Source organism: Theobroma cacao, chromosome 2 (genome assembly GCF_053813885.1).
Source record: "Theobroma cacao isolate CCN51 chromosome 2, ASM5381388v1, whole genome shotgun sequence".
Lineage (NCBI taxonomy): Eukaryota > Viridiplantae > Streptophyta > Magnoliopsida > Malvales > Malvaceae > Theobroma > Theobroma cacao.
This window is the reverse complement of record NC_142640.1, coordinates 44,798,038-44,823,304: the sequence shown is the minus strand read 5'-3', so window position 1 is coordinate 44,823,304 and position 25,267 is coordinate 44,798,038. Positions and strand designations below refer to the sequence as shown.

At 33.6% G+C, this 25,267-nt stretch overlaps 1 protein-coding gene across 1 annotated transcript; it reads left to right on the top strand.

The window, feature by feature from the left end:
• The first annotated feature begins 27 nt into the window (after positions 1-27).
• On the top strand, positions 28-24,101 carry LOC18609773 (DEAD/DEAH box RNA helicase family protein). The gene is made up of 18 exons (XM_018115518.2): positions 28-164; positions 469-565; positions 3,511-3,593; positions 3,681-3,816; positions 7,002-7,637; positions 7,744-7,856; positions 8,568-8,802; positions 9,370-9,533; positions 11,338-11,419; positions 14,232-14,321; positions 17,144-17,377; positions 18,792-18,863; positions 19,091-19,243; positions 19,316-19,459; positions 21,084-21,242; positions 21,721-21,804; positions 22,406-22,978; positions 23,500-24,101. Exons 2-18 carry the CDS (start codon positions 527-529, stop codon positions 23,590-23,592), a joined length of 3,090 nt encoding a protein of 1,029 aa, XP_017971007.1. The 5' UTR covers positions 28-164; positions 469-526; the 3' UTR covers positions 23,593-24,101.
• Positions 24,102-25,267: the final 1,166 nt, after the last annotated feature.

The window sequence follows — 25,267 nt, the reverse complement described above, 5'->3', positions numbered from 1 at the left end:
TATTCTCAAGTCTCTTGGTATATTCTTTTTCCAATTTTCTTGATATATTCCTTTTCTCGCCTTTCCTGAGCAAATTTCGTTGAGAACTTATTATATACTCTTAGCCATTGGAAGCATTGACATCCACATACACAAGAAATCTTGTTGCAAAATCCAGTTACATCGTAATTTCATAATCTCCATCCATATTTTATCTTTCAATTTGCTTTGCGTGCATTTCTTACATTTTCCATGTTTGGTTGCCGAGAAACTGCATGCAAACAAACTCCCCTTGCATAAACTTCGTTGGTTCAATTGTCACAGCTTCAAATTCCTTCCAGAATTGAAGCAGGAGAGCGAGAACTTGTATTTTTCTTTGATTTGAATGAAACCCAAGTCTTCTAAATCCCATTGTTTATGTTTTCATTTTGTATGGGCTGCGGCAGTTGATTTGATTCTCTAGATTCTATCTCATATGCTGTGTTGCAGGATTATACATGCTTTGGTGGGCTAGGCATGTTCTTTTGGTGCAGTAAGTTTGTTTCACATGGCACTGACGGTCTCAATCGTGCATTCATGTGGCATGGTATGAATCAAATTTATGTTTAGTAAATTTAGTTGTCTTTACAGTGCCACCAATCTCATTTTTTTAAACGAATAATTAGAACATGCATTTATATGTCAATTTAGATTGTTATTGTTTTAGGTTCTGCTAAGGTTCTGCCATGAAGTTGTGAGACTTAGAGTAGAACGATGAACGGTAATGCATGTGTCTTTGTGTGTATGAAAAATTTGAGAGGCTACTGTAAAGTAAAAATATAAATACAGGTGAAAAACCAAGTAGGATAAATGACTAGTGGAAACACTGCCAAAGACAGCAATGTTGGGCAAATCCATTTCATTAGTTGTAATACCTGGTTAAACTCATAGGTTGAAAGGTAACTGCTGAGTTTAAATCCTGAAATCTTTTGCTTTGAAAGTGAAATATCTGATTCAGATTCAACCATATTCTCTTAATATGAAAATCTTAAATTCTTCCAGGTCTATAGATCCTAACAATCTTAAATATAGGATGCAAATTTGAAGGGTTTAGTGAGACTGGCCATTATAGAATAGAGAAATATTGGACTATTCAGTTTTATTTATTCACACTGTATATTTAAATGGTCGAGTTGCATTTATAGATCTAGTTTCAATGTGAGATAATGTTTTGAACTTAGAAGGAGTAACATAAATGGAGTGGTTTCAAGGTGACCATCAACAATTGCTTCACGGTATAGTGTCTGCAAATGGGATGCCAATGAGGCCCTAGAAGATGAGGGAGACTGCTTTATCAAGCCATTCCCGTATCTATATCTGTTATTAGTGTTGGATAATAAAAGATGATGCGATTATTAAAATACTGAGCAGTTACTGCTAGTGCATGGTTTATTCTAGTTTCTACTCTCTACTGTCCTTTCTTTCTCCTTTTCTCCCCACATCGTTTTGGAGACAAAACCATCCACCAAGTACTGAGTGGGAAAGGAAGGACCTGAGTTGGCTAATTTTCCCCACTCCCTGTTGAATAATGTTTTAGATTGCATGATCCCAATCAGCAGTGCATTTGCAATCTGGATCATGAAAGATAATGTTTCAGAGATGCAACACAAGCATCCCTTTCTTTTAGTTGCTGGCTTACGGAAAGGAGACAATCTTAAACTATGTGGTTGCTCTGATGGCAGACACATTATTAGAATTATGAATTAGATAACAAGCATCAGGAATTCTTACCTGCCAGCTTATTGCATGCTTTCAAATTCTCATTATTGGCTTTTTTGGAGAGGACATTAGTAAAGGTTCTTGTGATGATGACTCTGCGTTGGCTTTTTACAGACAATGATCTTTTCAAATTTTCTAAGCTTCTTTGCTTGCCTGGTTTGCTGAAATAATTGTGTTCGGTACTTTTATTTTGTTCTTATCAAAATCTCAATATGAATTTTGAAGAGCATGAAATTTGATTTTTTCTCATCCACGTTCCCAAATTTTATGGGAGATCCAACACATTTGCATCAATGACCTTATTTATGTAATCTCTTGATCTAAAGTTACCTGGAACATAGATGGTTCGTGGAATGGGAACCAAAATGTAATCTATTATCTATATGGAATGCAGTACAATAGGGGTAGTCTTCTTGTTTATTTATTAATTTAATTAGAAATATTTTTAATGAGATAATTAAATTAATTTAAAAATTAAAATTAAAATTTGTCAAAACTAATAACAATATCTAGTAGTGTTTCTTGAAAAATAAAAAAGCGATAAATACATATGTGTTTGTTAGTAATTTTGTTGTTATTGTAGCTGCCTCTGCTAGTTCAGCTTTAAGCTATAAAATAATAATACAGAAACTACTAAATTGGATCGCAAATTATCCAGGATTAGGATCCTGCGATCCAATTCCAAATTTGTAAGGGTTTGAGCGAATTATGGAAACTAGGCTCCCGATGGTTATTAGTTTTAAGAAGGTTTGTGCTCTTTTTTTTATTTCAAATCATGCATAACAACTATCCATTCTCTAGGATCTTTAAGTTAGGCTTTCTGATTAGCCCCATTCGTTTCTTATGTTAAATAACTTCTATAACTTATGATTAAAGTTTCACTGCATATATGAAGTTTTTTTCTTCTTCCCTTGATTTTAGACACAAATATTACGTGTTTGTTTGATAAAGTGAGTTAAAGACATGGTTTCTCCTCAATTTGAATTTTCACTTGGCTGATTGTGGAATATGTTTATTATTACTATTATTTAAGATTTTTTTGTTTTAAATAAATTATACATCTGGAAAGTTTTATCGAGCTCTCTTTCTTTGTCTTATTAAAGAAACTGTTTGTTCAACACCTTTATATTTTGCTCATTGGTTAAGGTTCTCTCTCTCTCTCTCTCTCTTTTGCTCCCTCCCACTCCTTTTTTTGCTTTTCTTTTAAATTGTTTTCTCCTCTCTGTACAATGTCTTGGCAAAGTAGAGAGCTTTTTTTCTTGTCTTTCTATCTACTGTGTCTATATTTGCTTGCATTTCTTTTCTCGAAAGTTTTTAAATCAAATTTATGTTATGGAAATTTGAGTATATTTTAAACATTCTTGTGGTCATCGATACCATTGTTCATTAATTTTCCTCCTATTAAGAACCAGATATGCTTCTGATGGGCCAAATTAGAAATTTTGTTTCTCTCTCTCACTAACTCATAGCACTTTTCATTGACATAAATTGATTCTTCTCTTCCGCCATTTTCTGCCAATGTCAAGGTACTTGCATGCATGTTGCTCAGACCCCTTTATTTGCCTTAACTTATTTCGTAGTTGTTTTATTTATCCAACCAAGCATGTTGCCTGGTCCTTAGATATGCTTCTGAGAACTTTGCAAGTTTTATTTATTCCATTATAGAATTTTTATTTATGCCTTTTTAGCATCTTATGCATCAAATGAGGCAGTTGATACTGAATTTTTGTCACATGTAAATTTTTTTAAAGAAATTTCTTCCTTTTCTTTCAGTGTTTTAGTGGGCAAGGGTTGAGAAGTGCTATAGTTTTTGAAGCAGAGAGAGGATATAGGAATGCTTTAGGAAGAAAAATGAGGTAATGCACTACATTCAGCTTTCTGGTTGCTTAAAGCATGATGATTGAGGAGTGTGTTACTTTGAGTTGCCTTCAAATTTATTTCAGGTTTAATAATTTTCTCCTCGATAAAGTTTCAAAAATTTGTTCTCGATCCAAGCACAAGTTTCCAGAAAAGTTATTGGAGGAAGTACATAATTATGATACAGCCAGTATCGTAGATCGCTCAAAGCTGCTAAATAAGGTAGATGCCTATGTACAAGTTTTCGCTATTGGATGTTGCTTGTAATTCTCAAAGAGTTTTCTTTGTATCTCTGTTTGAAATAAATGTTTCCTTCAGTTTCTATGCTTACATTATGTTTTACATCTGTTGCATTGTGTAGAATATATATATATATATATATATTTTTTTTTTTTGTTTTGTGGTCATTTTTTTGTTCATATTTTATTTTACTTGTTGAAAGCAAGCTGCATTTTATGGGTTGAGATTAACCCTCGTTATTTTTTGACCAATACTTTCCAATACATTCATTGTTACCAACCATATTGTATAATACCCTAACATGAATTGTGGATCTTATGCAGTGGATAATATTGGTTAAAAATAAATAATGGAGGGGTGCGAAACGAACATTCCGTAGCCAAGTAACTTGACTTGTACATGTTTTGCTGTTGAATGGGCATATATGTAATGTCGCTTCATTATGCTGAGATGCTACAAAATCAAATACAATCTATTATCAGTTTGCCAGTTCAGCTTTTTTCCTAGGCCTGATGGAATCTTCACAATATGTGTCTGCTTTTGTAAAAATCCAAATATCATATTGATTATTAAACTAGGCAGATTCCTGGCTTGCCATACTTGACTTTATTAATTTACACAGTGTATCTAGTGAATTTATTGGGTTTACAAGTGATATTTTTCAGCAGGGTAATTATAACTTTGGGAAATCTATCAACTGTGATTTCTAAAATGTTAATGAGTTGCTAGTGAATTGGAGATGTTCCTCAGGAAGAGGTAATAGATTATTGCATAAAGACTGGATAAAGAAGCTATGAAGCCTTTGAGTGAGTGATTCCAAGGATTATAAAACTTCTGGTTCTTTGTTGGACTGCTTGGATGTTTAAAGCTTTCACTCATAAGAAATTATGCATTCATCTATAAGGGGTTATATCTTGTGTTTCATCTCTGTAGCATCTACACTCTTTGAACCTGGACAGGAGTTATCTTTATTGAGTCTCCATTTAATCACATACTATATAATAACTATCAAAGTTAACAAGAAGTTATAGGAGTTTAATATGTTAAAATGTTATTCCAATGTACTGTTTGTTGCAGATTAATTGGGTGGGTGACTAGATTTTGTTATCCATAACTCTCAACATTCAAATTTATATACCCTAAAAGAACATTCTAATTAGCTCCTTGGTAAGATCTCATATTTTCATACACGGCTAATTAGAATTTCAATCCTTGTGGTTTGAGATAAAATAACTTTAAACCTTGTGGTAGTTTTATCATGTGATATCTTGTGGTTTGCACTGTCCAATAGTAGGAGTCTATGCTGTTAATTTAAAATAAAATAATGACAATGCCACTCTATAAAAATTTTCCACCTTTTCTCTTTCATAATTTCTCCCTCTCTCCTCTCTTATGCTCTCTCTATTTTCTTCTTCAAATCCATACTGATGCCCTGATGATTGAGTTAAGAGGACTCTTAGACTATTAATGCTTATATCATTGTAACATGCAGTACTTTATATTACTCCTTACCATGCAGAAGCAGATCTCTAAAGTCTTTTTTCTTTCTCTGTTTTTTTCCCTGCCATTTCTTCATGAGAAATTATTTATTTTATTATATATTATAGTATTTAATCCTGACTAATATTACATTTTCTTTATTTCTTTCTTTTTGGTAGTTCAAAAGGCCAGTGAGGGCTTGAATCGTACAATAATAATATTTGATATAAGCGAATGTGTTGAGAATCAAAATTTAATACTTCTATATCTCACATTTTTCCATATTAATGGTTGATATCAAGTTTGTTGAAAACTTGTGCGGTTAAATTAAGAATGAACAAATTTATAAAATGGAGAATACATGTTATAGTTGGAGAGTGGGTGTTAATGTAAATTTATTTACAAATTAAGAGCTTAACTCCCTGATGTTAAATGCTGCAAAATAAAGTGCCAAGTCAGAAAGTTGAAGCCACCAAGTTGAAAGTGCTTTTTTCTTAAACCACAACAGATGGAAAGTGTAGACTGTGTAGTATTCAACGATCTGTTTGAAATTATGAAAACAGCCCACAGGCTGGGTCACCTATTCCTTGTTCTGCCAAATGGGGCTGTTCTGATTTATCGATTGTTTCTGCAATCTCAAAATGTGTAAGAAATTATCGTTTTTCAGTTTTGGATAAAAATCCATTCATATATTTCCAATCTCAGCTTGTTCTTTGTACTAGTTTGCCGTTTCTCTGGGCAAGTTTTTTAGGTTGTTGCTTACAAGCAGCTGTCTGCAGCTAGGTTCTTCTGACCTATCACAGGGTGTCTTTAATGGAAATCAGGTTTGGGTAAAATCTACTTCTTTGGTTCTTGCAGTTGGTCAAGGCTTGGAAATTAAGGGTTTACAGGTTGATTTTGTATAGAAAAGGGAGTTGGGTTCCTAGATTGATGTTGTGCTAGAAGTAATCACACTAGAAGGAGTACATAAGAGAAGAACAGCCAAAGATATCAAATCTAAAAGTCTGGCTTTTTATCAACTGAATAAATCTTAATATATGGCAAAACACTGTTAACAAGGCATTACAAGATTATTTATATGGCAGCCCAATAATCTCAGCCCTTGATATCCTCGCAATCTAAGTTAATAGCCATCCAAGTTCATTAAGTTTGTGCTACATGACTCTTAAACAAATCATGAACAATAAAAAATCAGGAAATGAAAATAAACAAATAAAAATTACAAAAACGTATGAAAATAGGGTGTTAGGCTAATGGGCTCCTGTATCATAGATGGAAATGGGAGTTTATGTTCAGATCAGATGGCAAGATAGGGGCCGCAAGCAAGAATGCAGTTTGCTGGAATTTGCTGCACAGAAAGTTCAGTTTTGGCTTTTGCAATATCTTAAGATTATGGTTAATATTATGAACTTGAATTTTATGTCTGTTACTTGATGCTGATATACTAATTTATGATATATCTTCTGAGTCATTCCCTGGGATAAGTTATGTTTTTGCACTCAAGAATTTCTTGGCAGCTTGCAGTAATGTATTTAAAATGTTTCTTTTCAGTTTGTAATGAGGCATTTGAAAGTTTTGTAAACGAATCTGATGGTGTTTGCTTATGGACTTTGAAATGATCCTCTGCTCTGCCCTTGTATACATCTGGAGTTTTTCCATTCAAAACTTCCAAATTTCATTGCTTACAGGTATCAGTTTTGATGGGTTATAATGGTCTTCATGATTTAATTGAGAATGAAAGACCTGATGAGCAACCTGATGGAAATCTCAAAGATGCCACAGATGATTTTGAACTTTCCTTGGCATGTAAAAGATTTCCTTCCATCACTTTGGGTAGTTCCCCTCCAGTAGAACTGTATGATGAGACAACTAGTAGCTCACGAATCAGGGGCCTGTTAGCTGCTCAAAGATTTTTCTCTAACTCTATGGATGAAAAGTGGGTTAATCCAAATGGTCTGTGTGAAACATGGCCCTCTCTATATCAACCCCTTTCAGAGGCTGGTTCTTCTATAGTAGTAGAAGAAAGTACAGACAATTTGCATCAGTCTTCTTGGTCCACAACTTTGGAATCTGAAGATAAGACAGGTCATCTAGTTACTGTGGAAAAAAGTACTGGCAATTTGCATCAATCTTCTTGGTCCATGACTTCAGAATTTGAAGGAAAGTCAGATCGTCTTACTGAGGAGGAATCCTCTAGCAAAGTGGGGATTGAACCACAGTCAGATACTGCAACTTTTGTTTTATTTCTTGATAGATCCATCAGTTGCATTCCTGGTTTAAGTAAAAGGCACTCTCACCAGCTAGAAGAATGTGGCTTTTACACTGTAGGTTCTCTTGAAATTATGTTAAAACCACAGTTGATGGAGGTTCTTGTGTTTATACAAGCTTGGTTCACCTTATTTACATTTTCTTTACCCTCCTGCCATGCAGTTGCGGAAACTGTTACATCATTTTCCTCGGACTTATGCAGATTTACAGAATGCGCAAATTGAGATCAATGATGGGCAGTACTTGATTTTTGTTGGCAAAATTTTGTCTTCAAGGTGACTAACGACTTGCTCACGAAATTCTAATCATTTTCTTGACTGGGGCACTAATTGTTAGGCCTATGTTTGGTCTACTAGGTATCTTCATTACTATTTCTATAGCTGCTCTTGATGCTAACCTTACATTAAGGATGAGATGAGGTTCAAGCCTCAATTGAAGTGCCTCGATATACCTAGGGTGCCAACTCTTCTATGGTTCTAATATTCGTCTACTTGGTAAATCAAAACCAGAACATATAAAGTATTTGGAATTATGATGTTTCAGAATGCAATTGTTTGGATCAAGCATTGAAGTGAAGTTGTTTACTGATGACAAGATATGCTTGCATATTATTTGATGAGAAGCCCACTTGGCATATAACATCACAGCATTTAACTAAACCTGACCTTGTAGTCTTTATTTATCCCAAAAACCTGAAAATGTTCTCATGCATACATAAATACATATTAAAAATTGTCGTACATACAAAAATGCATATTGAAATGAAATTGGCCTTATCTTTTGAAAGTTCTAAAAATATGTTTGTACAATTTAGTTTAGCAAATGATAAATATAAACCATGAGATTGGGAAAAATCATGTACCATAGCTTGTAAATTTCTTAGTAGAACACAGATTAACATTTATAGCAAATAAATATTGAAATACTCAATTGTGAATGATATGCTGATGCTTCTAGGTTGTTCATGTTTATCATTTTTCCTGCAGGGGAATTCGAGCCAGTTATTCTTTTTCATTTCTTGAGGTGGTTGTGGGTTGTGAAGTTGCAAATAATGAACCAACTTTGGGGCACATATATGATGATGATAGAGACACTGAGGAGAAGACTATTTATTTGCATTTGAAGAAGTTTTTCCGTGGTGCTCGTTTTGCTTCTCAACCTTTTCTTAGAAGTCTTGAAGGAAAGCATAAATTGGGAGAATTTGTATGTGTTAGTGGTAAGGTGAGTTTCTTTTTCTTTCATACCCTTCAAAATGTTTTGGCTAATATCCTTGCCAACACGTTGTTTCTTTCAAAGAGTAATAGCATGCATAAAGGTTGACATATATAGGCTAAATTCTGGCTTCTGAAACTGCTTTATTGTCATCTATATGGCCATCAGTACTGATGGATTTGTTTTTTGTTAATTAATTGTTTGCTTCAGTTACCTTAACTCTTTTGGCAAACATGTTTTTGATCATTTTGGTGGGGTGTTGCGAAGCAAATGCTGTAACAGGAGTGTGAACATAAAACATTTACTTAGGGGGATTCTGGATTACTGAGCTTATTGTTTCAGGTTTCACTTGTAATTTTCATGATTTGAAGGAGTCTCTATTGTATTGACTGGCTTTCTTATCAGCATAGTAAAATAGACACTGATTCATATAGATTTTTCATCTATATAAAAAGAACGAAAACTTCTACGAATGCCATTTCTAAGATGTTTTCGTTCATCCTTAACTATTGCTTTGTACTTCTTACAGAATGTTTCATCCAAAAATTGTTTTCAAATAGTTTGTTTTCAATCTAGGTGAGGGCTATGGGTACTAAAGATCACTATGAAATGAGGGAATACAGTATTGACGTGCTAAAAGATGAAAATGATTCATCCGTTCTCACAAAAGGGAGGCCTTATCCTATCTATCCTTCAAAAGGTGGCTTAAAGCCTAATTTTCTCAGAGACATCATTGCAAGGTTTGTCCCTCTTAATGTTTTTTTTCATTATTCTATCAGTGGATTTCAACAAAGAGTTATTAGATCAGTGCTCGAGTGCTTATGTCTGCATGATTTTATTTTCTAACACTAATTCTTTTCCACTTTATATGTTTTTATGTTATGTATATATATATATGTATACATATATATGTATGTATGTACGTATAATTAATTAATTAACAATTTTCTTAATATCTAGGTATGTCTATGAACTGTAAAGCTGTCTCAATCCATAAAGGTTCTGTTTCTGTGTTGAAAAATTTCTATTCTGTGGTAATTTGAGTTGAACTATTGTAATAGTGTTTATTGCTGCTATGAATATTATCTACCTGACTGAGTATGGAAACAAAATTGTTTTTGGAGCCAGTTTATACTTGAATACCTAGTTATTGGAAAGTTTGCTTTTCTGGTGGGTTTTTGATAGATGTGCACGTATATGTGTTTCATCTTGGGTGGATCCTTTGATTCAGTTCAATGTTTCAGAGGGGAAAGAGTGGGACAAGGTGTTTTACTTTTGCTTAGATGAGATGTATGCCTTGAAGCATTTGGGAATATGGCTCTTAGGTTGTATCTTTTATTTAAAAAATTGATGTAATTAGTTAAACATTGTGAATTGAAAAACACCATGACTAACAATTCAAAATCATTGAGTTAATTTTTAAAATTTTTTAATCAGCCTCCACTGCTTTATTCTTTTTCTTTTTATAATATAACTCTAGCACTGTGCTTCACTTTTCTTTTTTTTTTTTTTTATTCTAAAACAAATCAGAGGTGCTCTCACTGTTTCAAAACACAGGAAAAGGAAGAATTGTATTCAGTCTTTGTGCTTTTTGTTAGAGGCTTAATCAAGCAATCTTGTGCCTCAATGCAATTGGAGAATGCCTAACCCTGGAGCATATCCAGTGCACTCTCCTCTAATGCCTTTGATCATGGCCAAAAAGATTATTGGGAGAAATTTTTGTTTTGTTAATCTTTGAGTCAACAATTGCATCATAATTTAGTTGAATCATGATTGCTTTTAATGTCCTAACATCTTGACCAGAATGGTGCAGTGTAGCATTAACTCATCTGTGTTACTTTGTCCTGGGAGTTATGTTGTTGTACCGGTTGACTGATGCCTCATTGAGGTAGAAATGAGGGTTGGTGGTGAGGGCACTAAAACTTTAAGTCCTCATGTGCCTCTTTGATGAATGCAGCAGGACTGTAAGTGATTTAGGTTTGTAGTCCACGTTAACTAATACATTTTCTGAAGACATTATAGCTTATGGTCTAAACTGCTACCATCATGACAATCATGTGACTTGAGCTTATTCTAGATAGATCTTTCAGCTCATTAACTGGATTGCTGCTGTTTGGTTGTAGTTGTTTCCCATATCAAGCGTCTCACTTCCTTTATGTTTAACAACTCAAGTACAAATAGACAACATAATTAAAGTATGTTCACCATAAAATGCTACTGATCAGGAAGAAAGATGTACAGCGGGTACAATGGTTCTTGTTTTTGGACAAAAGCCAACTGTTTAGACTCTAATTATTTAATAAGATTTTCAATGTACAATGTGTCAATGATGAGAATCCTATGAGATGCTTTCCTTCATGGCATAATTATAAATTCTATTATGCAGTAAAATTTGATTTTTACTCATCGCATTTGCTTTAATTTACTTAACTAATCTGCAATCGTTTGTCTTAACTTTAGTTTTGCCCCTTAACTTATTGTTATTATTATTTTTTTGAATAGTCCTCTTAACTTATAATAGAGCTATTCCTTTAAATCTTTTAGGGCTTTACAAGCCTTGCCGGTCAATATTGATCCAATACCTGAAGAAATCATCCAAGAATTTGGACTTTTATGTCTCCATGATGTAAGTGACTTTTTCTTCACTCATGACGCTTCATGTTTTTTTATTTAATGAAACTATTGCTTCCCACAAGTTTGGTCTGGTGCAATACAAAGCATCTGTTGGTGGTTGCATTGTAATCTTACTTCTCAAAATACTGGAACAACTTTGGCTAACGTATCAGATTATTAATATTGAACTTTTTCCCAAGATGGGCATTATTTGAAGCCCAGAGGCAAGAGTTTTTACTTGATTTCCCATAAAACTTAGCTCAGCCCTACTCACCTCGACTGTTTCCTCAAAATTCAACTAAGCCTATTGTCAAACTAGTTTGGACAGTTACATTAGTTTTTTCCTTCCTCTCCTTTATCTTAATCCGTACTCCTTCAGAAATGGTTAGATGTCAAATCTTTCTAGATGACATCTACCCCTCTTTGTTCTTTCAACCATTACACATGCACCTGTAAGCCTATCTTGTAATTTAACCTGTAACCATCTAATTTGCCATTTTTTATGTGTTCCTCAATAAATGTTGGTGTTCACGTTTTCTCAGTTGGCTTTATTTCTTTTTTTTTTTTATCTTACTAGAGGGAAATGTTATCCATGCCAATAAGCACTGGTTAAGGGGATACTCATAGAAAGTATTTTTTTTAATTAATGTATTGATTCTTTTGAATTTGGTGAGTAAAGTGCATTAAGTGAAAAACTATTTTCTAAAATAAAAATTTAACTGATCTTATAAATTCCTATAGGCACCTGTTAATCAGACCCTTACTCCAAATATCAAACATTCACCGCAATATTCTCATTTGGAATTATTTTATGAATTTTATGTTTTGCTTATGTCCTCTATCCCTGGAAATCATATATTCTGTGACTCTGATAAGTAATAAATATGCTTTAATAACAGGACCGGCTTGACAGCAAAAGCTATTGATATCCTGATTACTGAAATTTGAAGCTATATTTATAAAAAATTTTAACGCACAATGTTTTCAAGTTAAAATCTTTACCTGAATGGGATAAATGACCATCATGACTGACTATTGGTTCAATGGCTTTGACCCAAAATAATCTTTCTATTGATGTCGACCAGTCTTGGGGGACACTGGTCATACTTATAGGTTTGGTTGGCACTTGGCAAGCCTGGCTTGTAAAACAAAATTTGTGTTCAAGTGGGAGCTTGTGTGCGGATTACGGTATCTGCTACAAATTCAATGATTTGCTGAATTATCTGCAGTTTTTTGGAATAATTTATTTAAGGTTCCATTAATCGTCACAGATTGTGTCAAAAATAATTTGGTCCAAGAAGTACGAAACATCTTAAATCATTTATTAATAAAAAAGAAAAGAGATTGTCATTCTAAAGAGTGACTACAAATTGATTAAGTTGTAGAGATGTATGTAACTTGGTTAATTTTTATTTTTCAAAAAGATTTATAAAACTTTGGAACTATGATGCTGTTTGATGAATAAATGCTAAAAAATTAAGTGCTAAGTATTCAGTCTTGAAATTTTTAAGCACTGAATTTATACTCTAAAACTGTTTAGTATGTTGCTGACAATCAAATACTAAATGGAATTTTTTATGCTTATTTTACAAAAAGAGAGATGATTTAATACAAGATTCCACATCTAATAAAAGTTAAAAGAAAAGAGAGTATATAAAGTTAAGAAGGAAAGAATATGAAACTTATATGGTCAAATGATTAAAAAAATTAAAATACCGTTGAATGTATTAAGTAACCTTTCAAGAACTTTTTCCACTGAAAATATTCTATTCTTTGGTTTTAAAATGGGTAACCAAATGCATTGAAAGATTAAGTCATTAAAATTAAGAATTTTCAAAGAAATGAAAATCATCACAATGGTCTATCAAAAGAAAAATAAAATTTAATGGTCTATCTAACAACACCTAAGTTAATTGCAAATAAATTCCCAAGAAAAAGCAAACATGAATCAAACCATTTAAGAAGATATGCTATAGAAACCAGCCACAACCCTAGCATGTCTATGAAACTTTACCCAAATTTCAAAAACCCCAAGTACAAGGCCCAAAGCAAATCTTTTGATGAATTACACTGAGGACTTGTGACTTGTGCAGGTACTGAAACTACTAAAGGTAAAAAGAATTTTTAAATAGGAGTGAAATTGAATGAGTTTGTCATGGTTTCAGCTTTGTCAAGCAAGGTTGTTAGTATTGTAGTGGACGGGGTTTCAGTGTTTCTAAATATGGTTCATATGCAGTGGTATCAGTTGTTTCATATATGATTTTAGCTTTTTCAGCACTATACAACATAGCATGTTATAGACACGTGTATGTATGTATCAAGGTTTGTGTCTATAGATATGTGTATATTTGTTGTAGGTTGTGTGTGTATTTATGAATCTCTATAAAGTATTGCCTTTAGCAATATATAAAAAGAACATATAAAGTATTTAATAGTCCAAATGGTTTCAAGTATCGATTTTTATGAGATTAAATCTAAAGTATAAAATATGAGTTTCAAGTCATCATTAAACTAGAGATTGAAAGCCACTTGAAACCATTTACACTCTAGATAATTTGATAGTTTTAGGATTTAAAAAAGAAAAAATAATAAAAAAGAGTGGTTTATATAGTTTTTGAGGAGTTAGAATAGAAAAAAATAATAAAAAAGAGGATTTTGGTATTAGTACAAAATTAACAAAATTTCTTTCAAGGGAAGGGAAAGATAAATGGTCAGGCGATCTCTTACCTTTTGATGTTCCATTGTTTAGCAGTATTTCTGTGGTTTGTTCTCATTGGTTGTTTCTTTTTCTATGGCAAGCTAAGTATGTGTTGCTAACATTGTAGGCATACAGTGGGATTCACCAGCCAAAGAATTTAGAGGAGGCTGATTTAGCTCGCAAAAGGCTCATATTTGATGAGTTTTTCTATCTACAGGTAATCTTCATTTGTGATTTAGTACTTGCTAGATGTTAGTATTATACTATTTATTAATTTATTGCTACCATTATGATTTTTTTTTTCTTTAGCATCTGTTTCTATTGGATGACATCTCTTTCAATTAATTAGATTTACTTCCATCATAGTTAAAAACCTCCACATTCCACAAAATACCACCGTACCAGCATTGTGGTATCTTAGTGCTGTATTGGAAAATGGAACTGCTGAGGCACTTCTTGCTATCACCTCATGTCAGTTTGGCCCTTCTATTGATTCACTTTACATTTTAAGAATAGGAAGCTAAATTGTTTTGTAGATTTCTGCTATAAAGTTGGGCTTGACTTTTGACAGAGTCTTGGCAGTTTAAAGTAGCTATTCTTTTAAAATTGTCTTGTGGTAGAAAGCATGTTGAGGGGCAATTAATATAATTTTTCGTGGAAACTTAGTGTGGATCTTTTGTTTAGGTTTTTAGTTGTCGTTAATTACTTCTTTTTGTATTGTATTGGTAGACATGTATTGTTATTAGGAGATGTGTACATGATTGTTATAGTACTTTTGTGGTATTATGTTAATAATAACAAAGAATCAAGCCTTTTTCCACTTTGTGGGCTGTCTAGTTGAATCATACTAAGTTCACTGTGCCCTATTTCGTATCATATTTTTTGTGAGATCATGAAAAAACATTGTTTTTTTATCATTTTTCCTTCAAATAATTTTCACCCATCTTCTTTAGTCTTTCCCTTTCTGCTTTGACATACACATCCTCCACCAGGGAGCATTGCTTACAGGACCGTACATAAGCCTTTATCTCACATGTAGTCTAATTTATGCATTTCTTCCTCATTTTATTCTCAACTGACTCTACGATGCACCTTCTGCCTTAGCAGTCATTTTCTTGTATACTCACACATCTGTTGTAGCAGCCTAATCTCGGCTACGTTTCTTTTTTTGTACATGTTGATATTTAACTGCCTAATATATAGTGCCATAAAATATTGCTAGTGTTAGATGTCCTTAAAGCTTTTTTCTTAAGTGGTACTTTGCAGTCATACTAGACTCCAGATGCACTTCGCCAATTCATACCTCCTACATATATTTTTATGCTTGCCATTTTCATTAGTTGTGCCATCCTTTGAAAGGGTGAGCCAATGTTTGATCTCCGATACTTACTACCACATTTATCTTCAGTTCTCACTACTACTCTATTACCCCTTCTGGCTTTGTCTGTTTGTTTTATTGGCCAATTCTTCTGTCGTTGTTGAAATTCCTTTCCATGTACTCCATTTTATAAGATGATTGCCTTAATACTTAAGGGTGTGTTGGATTTGGGGGATTCAGATATTATTCCTGAGAATTATATGGGAACCATGAAATATCTCAAAGTCCAGAACTACTCACATGCTAACTGAAGGGGTCATCAATGATTGTTGAGTGGGCCAGACCACCAAGTCTTGTGGGAATTCAATTCCCCTCAAAACAGGTGTCTTTTAGAGATTGCACAACTTGAGAATCCTAAGCAAAATTTTTTGAACCATTTTGCCCTCATCCCTCAGTTGTCAGACCATTTTCTTCCTTTTGTTCTTTTTGTTTCATTTCCTTTTTCTCTTGTCTCTTGTCCATAGCTGCAACCACCTTCCCGCGCTGTGATCATTTCCTTTTTTTATTGTCTATTGCCAGCACTATTGCTTTTTGATTGTTGTGATGTAATCAACCTTAGGTGTGATTCTTGAGGAACCCTTCGGGTGAAGCTTAGGATCTTCTTTCTTTATCTAACATTCCTATTTTCCTCAAGCATTTGGATTACAAAACAGCTATAAACCTCAACCTCCTGGCTGTTACACATCAGATTTTAAACTAGGAGTTTGGATAGCTCATTTTCTTCATTGTCTCTTCCCAAGTTTGATTTTGAGGACTTCTCTGAATTTCAAGATATTTTGAATTCTTGAAATGTTGTCTTATTTCTTATTTTTAGTGGTGAATCTGCACTATCACGGCATCTACTTGTATCGTCATACGTAAAGTAAGGAAAATGTTTCTTTACATGAAATGTTGGAGATGTGGTTTTTGGCACTTGAATGCTGATATGTAATACAACTCTGTCTGAAGCTTATTCCTTATAATGGGCTATACTTGAGTCAGGTGATATCAGGCTGGGTTGAACTCAGGGAAAGATTACTTGCAAATGAGTGAGCTTAGGCATACATTGGCTACTCAGCGTTGCATGATTTACAGATTTCATTGACCATGAGTGTGCTCTTCAACTGTAGCACTGTGTGATGCTGCCATTGTGTTTAGACATGCTTTCTTTTGTTTCTTTTTTGGCTGCAGTTTTGGTTGATTATCTTGTATTTCTTTCCAAGTTTATCAAGTGATTCAACTAAGATAAAAGCTGCGATTCTGTGCTTTTATATGTAATAGTTTATCTTTATTTTATGTCTTCATAGTTTACTTTAATCAAACCCTATATGGGGCCCGCATGGGCAAAAAGAGATATCCCTTTTTTATGACATTGTTATTAGGTGTGCTTTGTGCACCTTGAAAATACAGTTGTGATATCTTTGCATTAGTAGAATGTCCTGTCTGAGATTCTTGTTAATGAACATTGTTTTAGATGAGAATGCAATTGTGTCATTGATGGATAATTTGTTGGAAGGGTTATTGGCTATTTGTGATTAAGTAGATAAATTAGAAATTTATGATGTCTTCATTCCTGGTATCATATCTGAATATCATACTGTTTTCTTGCTTGTAATGCCTTGGTCTTTAATATTTTGCATGAGTTGCACAAATACTCAACAGAAAAATAATCCTATCTGCAGTTAGGACGCTTATTTCAAATGCTTGAAGGTCTTGGCACAAAAATTGAAAAAGATGGATTGCTGGACAAGTACAGAAAACCTGAAGTGAATGCTGCTTACATGGAAGAATGGTCTAGTCTGACCAAGAAATTTTTGAAAGCTCTTCCATATTCCCTTACCTCTGGTCAACTTAGTGCTATTTCAGAAATTATATGGGATCTAAAGAGGCCAGTCCCCATGAATCGACTCTTACAGGTTCTGGATTTTGCATGAATGCTACTGTTCTTTCATTATTCAACTGTCTACAATCTGTTTCTAGTTGTATTGAGGCTTGCATATTTCTTTTGAAATTATATTTAAAGCTGTTGTTCCTGAAGCTAATATTTGTAATCTTGATTGCGAATTTGCTCTCACTGCAAAAGTATAGATGAGCTGTTTATGAGTCAACAATTATAATGTGCTGTTTGGTTTGCATGTGCCTCCCCCCTCACCTTCTACCCTAACTCCCTTTAAAGAAATACATCCAATAATTTGAATTTCCAAATCAGCCCTCCAAAACAAAATGATATATGTGCACCTCCCTTCTAAGACTATGATACTCTGCCACAATTACTAGCAAATTCTTGGTAATTTTAAAATCTCTTTGATCTTGCATTTCATCTGCTTCACTTATCATTCTATGATTATTGAAGAGGAAAGGATTGGTAAATCTCCTTTTTGCTTTAGGTTGCAGACTTCTTGATACTTTCTGCGAGGTTTTGCAAATCTAATGGAATGTAGAAAAGCTTACTGGTTTGACTAGTTCCTGATAAAAATAAAAAGATTAGTTTGAACTTGCTTGTGTCTTTCCTGATTATTTTCCGCCCAAAATTTTAGTTTAGGACAATGCTTAAGGCTAGCCTCTAGTGGTTTAGGTTTTGGGTTCTTCTACCTGCTGGAGATATTTCATTTTTATTCCTTGATATTCTGGTTGTCCCATTATGTTTATGTGTATTTGATAAAATTTCTAAAAGAGACAATAGCTATAGCAAATAAGAGCTAAGAACTAAGAATGTCAATTTTAATTGAAACAACAGGAAGCAGTAGAGGAAGGATATCTAGGGCTGATATAAATATGAATAATAAATATATATTCAACAAGTTACTATTGTGTGCAAATGGGATTTAGTTTACTATGAGATGTAGATATGGATTCAGATTTTGAGGTGTCACATTATGAGAACCTGGATTTTTTCTAGAACCTTGAATTTGTTGACGGTATGACAATCTGTACCACCCAGAATGAGATAATGGGGCACTAACTACATTGGAAAATTCAATCTCAACAACTTGCTCATGCCTGAAATATTTTTACTAATGATCCTTGACACAATAAATATAAAAATACTAAATCCAATGGCAACATATAATCTTCATAGAAACCCTGAACTTTTATATGTGCTTGTTTTTGTATTTAAGAGCAAGATATATATTTGTAGTGGTGACTTTACCTTATAAGGAATAGCTTCATCTTGAATAGACAAAGAACAATTTTTTACCTGAAAGGAAGAGGAACACAATCTATATAAAGAGAGTTGAGATTAGATTTTTATCTGATCTTTGTTGTATATGTAACTGTTATTCTTAGAAACTGATAAACTTCCTTGATATATGTGGATGCTCTTTCTAGGGAGATGTTGGATGTGGGAAAACTGTGGTAGCTTTTTTGGCATGCATGGAGGTTATTGCCTCTGGTTATCAGGTTGGTAAATTTAAGCTACTTCCACGCTCAAACCTCTTTTATAAAACTTTTGAAAATTGATCAATACATGCTGCTAAGCATATATATGGTGTTGGTAACTTCACTAATTATGGTAGTGTATGAGGTAATCTTGTTTGTGTTATTATTAGTGTTCCCTGGTGTGCTATTCTTGACTGGTTTTAATAGCATATAATTATTGATTTGAGTTGACTTTATCTGATTTATAGGCAGCTTTCATGGTTCCTACTGAGTTGCTTGCAATCCAGCATTATGAGCACTTCATCAATCTGCTAGAGATTATGGAGGAGGTTGAGTGTAAACCTTCTGTTGCTTTACTAACAGGATCAACCCCACTGAAGCAATCACGTCTGATTCATAAGGCATGTATCATCATCTGCTGCCTTTACATTGTGTGTAACCATCTTGAATTTCATTAACCTTTTAGGCTACAGGATCTCCAAACTGGGAATATCTCTCTTGTCATTGGAACCCATAGTTTAATAGCCGAAAAAGTGGAGTTTTCTTCTTTACGTATTGCTGTGGTGGATGAGCAGCATCGTTTTGGTGTTATCCAGAGAGGAAAGTTTAACAGTAAGGTTGTCCACTTTTATTGGGCTAGAAAATCATACATAATATGCAATTATCTAAGGAGCTATATGTGCTGATGATGAATTCTTATTGAATGTGATATCTTGAGATTGTGTTTTAGTCATCAATAAAATGGTGGATAATAATAGTTTGGACGTGATTCTTTTCTTGTTTTCCATCTTCTCCTCTAACAGAAGTGATCACATTGTATGTTGTCCCTGTGTGATCCTGGGTCTTGTAAAATATACGTTGACTTCTCACTATCACAAAGCTGAAAAGTTGATTATGCCCTTTTAATGATTACAAATTTTGACAAAAGAGCTCTGTGCAATCAAGTTTCAATTTTTGCTTCATGTTTTCTTTTATTGTCTTCTTACCCAAATTTTGTGTGGGTGTTTGTGTTTTTGAGTCTGTGGAGTTGTAGTATCATTTTGAAGAGATAAAAATATATCACAACAGTTATATAAGTTTTATCTTCTAATCATTGAATTACATTTGGAATATATTAACCCCTTTTGCTTTGTTGGTGGTGAGGTACCTTGTTCACCTAAAATCTTGTGTTTCATTGCATTGTCAACATTCTCATGATTTGTTTTTTGGCTCAATTTTCATGAAATGTTTGATACATGGAAAGTGTAGCTATATTTATGTTGGTGTTTTCCATCTTCTCCTCTAACAGAAGTGATCACATTGTATGTTGTCCCTGTGTGATCCTGGGTCTTGTAAAATATACGTTGACTTCTCACTATCACAAAGCTGAAAAGTTGATTATGCCCTCTTAATGATTACAAAGTTTGACAAAAGAGCTCTGTGCAATCAAGTTTCAATTTTTGCTTCATGTTTTTTTTTATTGTCTTCTTACCCAAATTTTGTGTGGGTGTTTGTGTTTTTTAGTCTGTGGAGTTGTAGTATCATTTTGAAGAGATAAAAATATATCACAACAGTTATATAAGTTTTATCTTCTAATCATTGAATTACATTTGGAATATATTAACCCCTTTTGCTTTGTTAGTGGTGAGGTACCTTGTTCACCTAAAATCTTGTGTTTCATTGCATTGTCAACATTCTCATGATTTGTTTTTTGGCTCAATTTTCATGAAATGTTTGATACATGGAAAGTGTAGCTATATTTATGTTGGATTGATATTATTGTCAACTAACAAATTGACATCTTATTCAGCTGTCACTTTTAACCTTAACATACAACATGTTTGTCAATACATTTACATATCAATCAACTTCTTGAAGTCCTGAATTTTGATTGTTATCTACAAGTTAAATACCAATTGACATTAGAATGCTGGCAATCACGAAAGAAACACTGCTTGACTCCTGAATTATGATTGTTATCTACAAGTTAACTACCATTTGATACCAGAATGCTGGTCATCAGAAAGAAACACTGCTAGGTGCCCCTGCCCCAAACACAATGCAGGAAAAGGGAAGTTTTTATCCCGGAGTCTGATTAATGAAATATGTTGATTAACCCTGAATGTTTGTGAAGGTGTCATTTGTCTTATTTGGCTTTGCTAGACATGATTATTCCATCTTTATAGCTTAGCAGGAATTACTCTTTTTGTTATGTGCAAATGTTGTTATATCATGAGTTAATGGAAAAACTTAACCGTACAGCTATATTATACTTCTACAAGCTCGAGAATGCAAGTGGCTGACTTGGATGTTTCCTCTAAACATGACACACATATGGCTCCTCATGTTCTTGCCATGTCAGCTACTCCTATCCCAAGGACCCTTGCTCTGGCTTTGTATGGGGATATGTCCTTGACACATGTATGTACAATTTGCTATACTTCCAGTTGCTTGAATTCTCTGTAGTTGCATTTAAATTAGATGAAATCCTTCAAATGCTTTGTATTGAACAACCTGTCAGAATCTAGAATACATTCTCAAATTCTGTTAATTTCTTTATTGAAAACTTTGTCATGATTCTGCTCAATTTGTTCTTGAATATATCTTTTAGTGATGCAAAAATTTATACAATAAAAAGAAAAAAAAAAGAATAGAAGCATGATACATGGAAGTATACAAGGTGACTAGGAAAGAAAGGAGTGTCTAAGTTTACAGCATCTAATATTCAACAAAAAATCCCTGAAAATTAGAAGAAAAATTTAAATGATAGATTGAGGTGGGTTACAGAATCAGACCCTTAGGATAATTTGGACAACTTAATAGTGCACTTGAGGGACTTATTTACAGTTATATTGCTCATTTCTTGCTAATGATTATTCTCTCATTCCTGTAATGACAGATTACAGACTTACCTCCTGGAAGAATACCTGTTGAAACACATGTCATTGAAGGAACTGACAAGGGCTTTGAGAATATTTATGCAGTAAAGCATTTCCTTGTTTGAATCTATTGATATACTTTTGGCCAAAAAAAAAATCTGTTGAAACTCTTCATGTGTCTGCTTCTGTCTTACTTAAAGGGAAAAAGAATGATGATTTCTGGGTAACTGAAATGTGATACAGTATACTCTTAGTTGTATAATGTGTTTGGCATCATTTTGGTTGCCTTCACAAGCATGTTTTATTTGTGCTTTTGGAGTCAAAAAAACTACCGCTGTAGTAGTTACTGCTTGGGAATGCTAACAACGCATTTCATATTGGAGAAGTCAATTGAAGAGAGAAAAACTAGAACAGTAGAATAAAAATTCTCTCTTATTCGCGTGGGTTATTATTATATTTTGTAGAAAATCCTTATGAGCCTGCCTTGCATTATTATAATGAATGCTTGATTTGTGTATAATTACGAAATTATTTATTATAGTTCTCAGAGCAATAAAAAGAGACAGGGCCAAGACCAAGAAATATATATAATATTCCTTCAACAAAATGCAGATTGTTAAGTTGTGCATGAATTTCAGTTTGGCTTTTTATTTCAACTGGTGAAGATTCCAATAATTTATTTTGAACTTTTTTTTTTCCTAACAGATGATGCTAGAGGAGTTGGAAGCAGGAGGAAGAGTGTATCTTGTATATCCAGTCATTGAACAATCTGAGCAATTGCCTCAGCTTCGGGCTGCTTCTGCAGATCTTGAGACCATATCAGATCGGTTTCAGGATTATAACTGTGGGTTGTTACATGGAAGAATGAAGGGTGATGAAAAAGAAGAAGCCTTGAGAAGGTTTAGGTCTGGAGAAACAGATATACTGCTTTCCACTCAAGTAATTGAGATTGGTGTTGATGTTCCAGATGCATCTATGATGGTTGTTATGAATGCGGAGAGATTTGGAATAGCTCAGTTACACCAACTTAGAGGACGAGTTGGTCGTGGGACAAGAAAGTCTAAATGTATATTTGTAGCATCTACTGCTGGTAGCCTAAATCGCCTGAACGTGCTTGAGAAGTCATCAGATGGCTTCCACTTAGCAAGTGTGGATCTTCTTCTACGTGGACCTGGTGATTTACTTGGCAAAAAACAGTCTGGACACCTTCCTGAGTTTCCTATTGCCAGATTGGAAATGGATGGCAATATTTTGCAAGAGGCACATGTTGCTGCATTGGTAAATGTCATCCCTCTTTGTTATTTAAATGCTTTTTGTTTTTGTTTAATTTCTTTTGAGTTATGCATGTCTTCCTATAGCATATAGTTTTCCTTGTTAATAGTTATCCATTGCAGGGAATATGTGTATCCTTGTTGTTGATTAAGATGCTAGTTTTCTTTAAACAATTGATCACTGCATGTCCTAGGATTTCTGCATTTCTATGGAGGGATGTCTCATATATAGGTGTTTGCTTTACGTCCTTCACTGTTTGCATGAAATAATTATTCAAACATGCACTCCTAGCAGTATAATCACTATTAATAAAATCTAAAACTATGCAAGTAACCATAGTCTCTTGATAATAGTGCTATCGAGCTGTTTCTCGACTATTGACAATGCCATGTCTTTGTTCTGGAATTCCGATGTTAGGCTTTAAGCTTTACCATATTGCATTGATTTGCCCCTCAGAATGAGTTCTACTGTTAATTCTGGTGCACTTTTTGTGCATCTATAACACACACTGGTTTCTCTATATGCAGAAAATCTTGAGTGATTCTCATGACTTAGATCGTTTTCCAGCACTCAAAGCAGAACTTAGCATGCGACAGCCACTTTGTCTTCTGGGTGATTGAGCTATGGCATGGTAAATTCAAGTTATCATAATTTATGTTGAACATAGGCTGCAGTCTTTGCATGGAACTTAGACCTTCCTCTTATAGCATTCTGTTTAGGGGGATTACTTGCTATTTTGGCTGTATGCTCGTTCGATGTGCTGTAAATCCACAATCGTTTAGTTAAAGCTGTATAGTTTTCAATGTTGTATATTCTGCTGTGAATAAATGAAGTTGAATTTTTCCATTTAAAAGAAAAAGGATGAAATACAATTCTACAAGTTCATACTACTGGCATGTCACAGCATCTAGCCACTTTGAGTAAGAGTTGGATTCGGGCATTCTTTAAAATTGCAGCAGGGTTGATTCTTTTGCTTTCGAGTATTCAAACGGATTGTTGGGTTAGTTTTGACTAATTTGATTGTCAATTCTACCAAATATTTTGTTGTTTCGTGCTATCTGAGACAGCTTGACTTGTTTGTGGCTGAAAAGTAGCATGGTGTGAGAATGGTAAAGATGGGAAAATTAAACTAGTACTGCTTGGTACAAGGGGAAAAAGTTATAGGAAATGTTTATAGGTAGTTAAGAGTCATTTTGTCACCTGCACCTGTAAACAATCAATTTAGAAGAGAAAATTCAGGTGACACGGTCAAATTGTGTAAGTTGTTTATTTCTTCCAACAGTAGTACGGCTCATGATTTTATTTTATATTCTTCTCTCTTCGCTTTCCTACCAGGCCAAGGAAATTTACATTTTTTTTACTATATGTGTTTATAACTTTTCTTTGTTTAATTACACTAATACAAGGAAGAATTTTCTTCCTTTCCTTTGACTTTTCTATTCTTGTTTATTTTATTTTATACTTTTTCCTTCCTTTCCAGTCCCCATTACTGTATATCTGAAGCTCAACCTTAAAACTTTAAACTTTGTGAATACATTACAACATCGTTGGCTCTGTTTCACTGTATTTAAAAAATAAAACAGAAAAGAAGAAGAAGCACCTTGGATTCACATGGAACAAGTCAAAGAAAAGGAACTAGTCTTTTGTTATTCACATCCCATACTATATACATTGTTTTTAGAAAGTGTCAAATGATATTGTTCTATTCTAGAATTGTATTATTGTTTTCGAGTTGTTAGTTCTTAGTTGGTTTTCGTGAAAATTAATTTATTAATTTTTTATAATATTATATTTCTATAATTTTTAATGTCAAAAAAATTTAAAAAAATCATGAAATGTATTTCAGTATCAAAAGAGGAAATCTAGTCTACATTCTTACCACTAATCACAATCATATAAAGGAAATGAGTTGCCTTTCAGCTTGACCCAAAACCTGTAAACCCAAAACCCTAATAATATGAATAAAAAGGGTGATAAGATATTAGGATGACATGTACCAAACATGAATTCAGATTATTTTTGGTTGTCTTTGAGCTGAAAACATGCATGTGTGGATTGTTTGTTGGAACAATATCCTATATAATTCATCCATTCATTCATATGTTGTTATAACACGGCTTGTGTTACATCACAGTGTGCCCTCCCCTCACTTCATCTTGGTTGTGGTACACAAACGACAAACCCCTTTGACTATAGCAATAATGCCTCTCAATCAAAGCATAATTAATTTCAGAAGTTTCGGGGTCCCTGACTCTAAAAATAAATTAAAAAGTAACGTAAATTGCTTTCTTGTTT

Excerpts from the sequence above, each read along its gene's own strand:
- LOC18609773 (XM_018115518.2), top strand. The coding sequence starts at position 527 with ATGGCACTGACGGTCTCAATCGTGCATTCATGTGGCATG. Across the intron at positions 8,803-9,369 it reads TTGTATGTGTTAGTGGTAAG|GTGAGGGCTATGGGTACTAA; the intron begins GTGAGTTTCTTT and ends TTTTCAATCTAG. Across the intron at positions 21,805-22,405 it reads GCTTTGAGAATATTTATGCA|ATGATGCTAGAGGAGTTGGA; the intron begins GTAAAGCATTTC and ends TTTTCCTAACAG.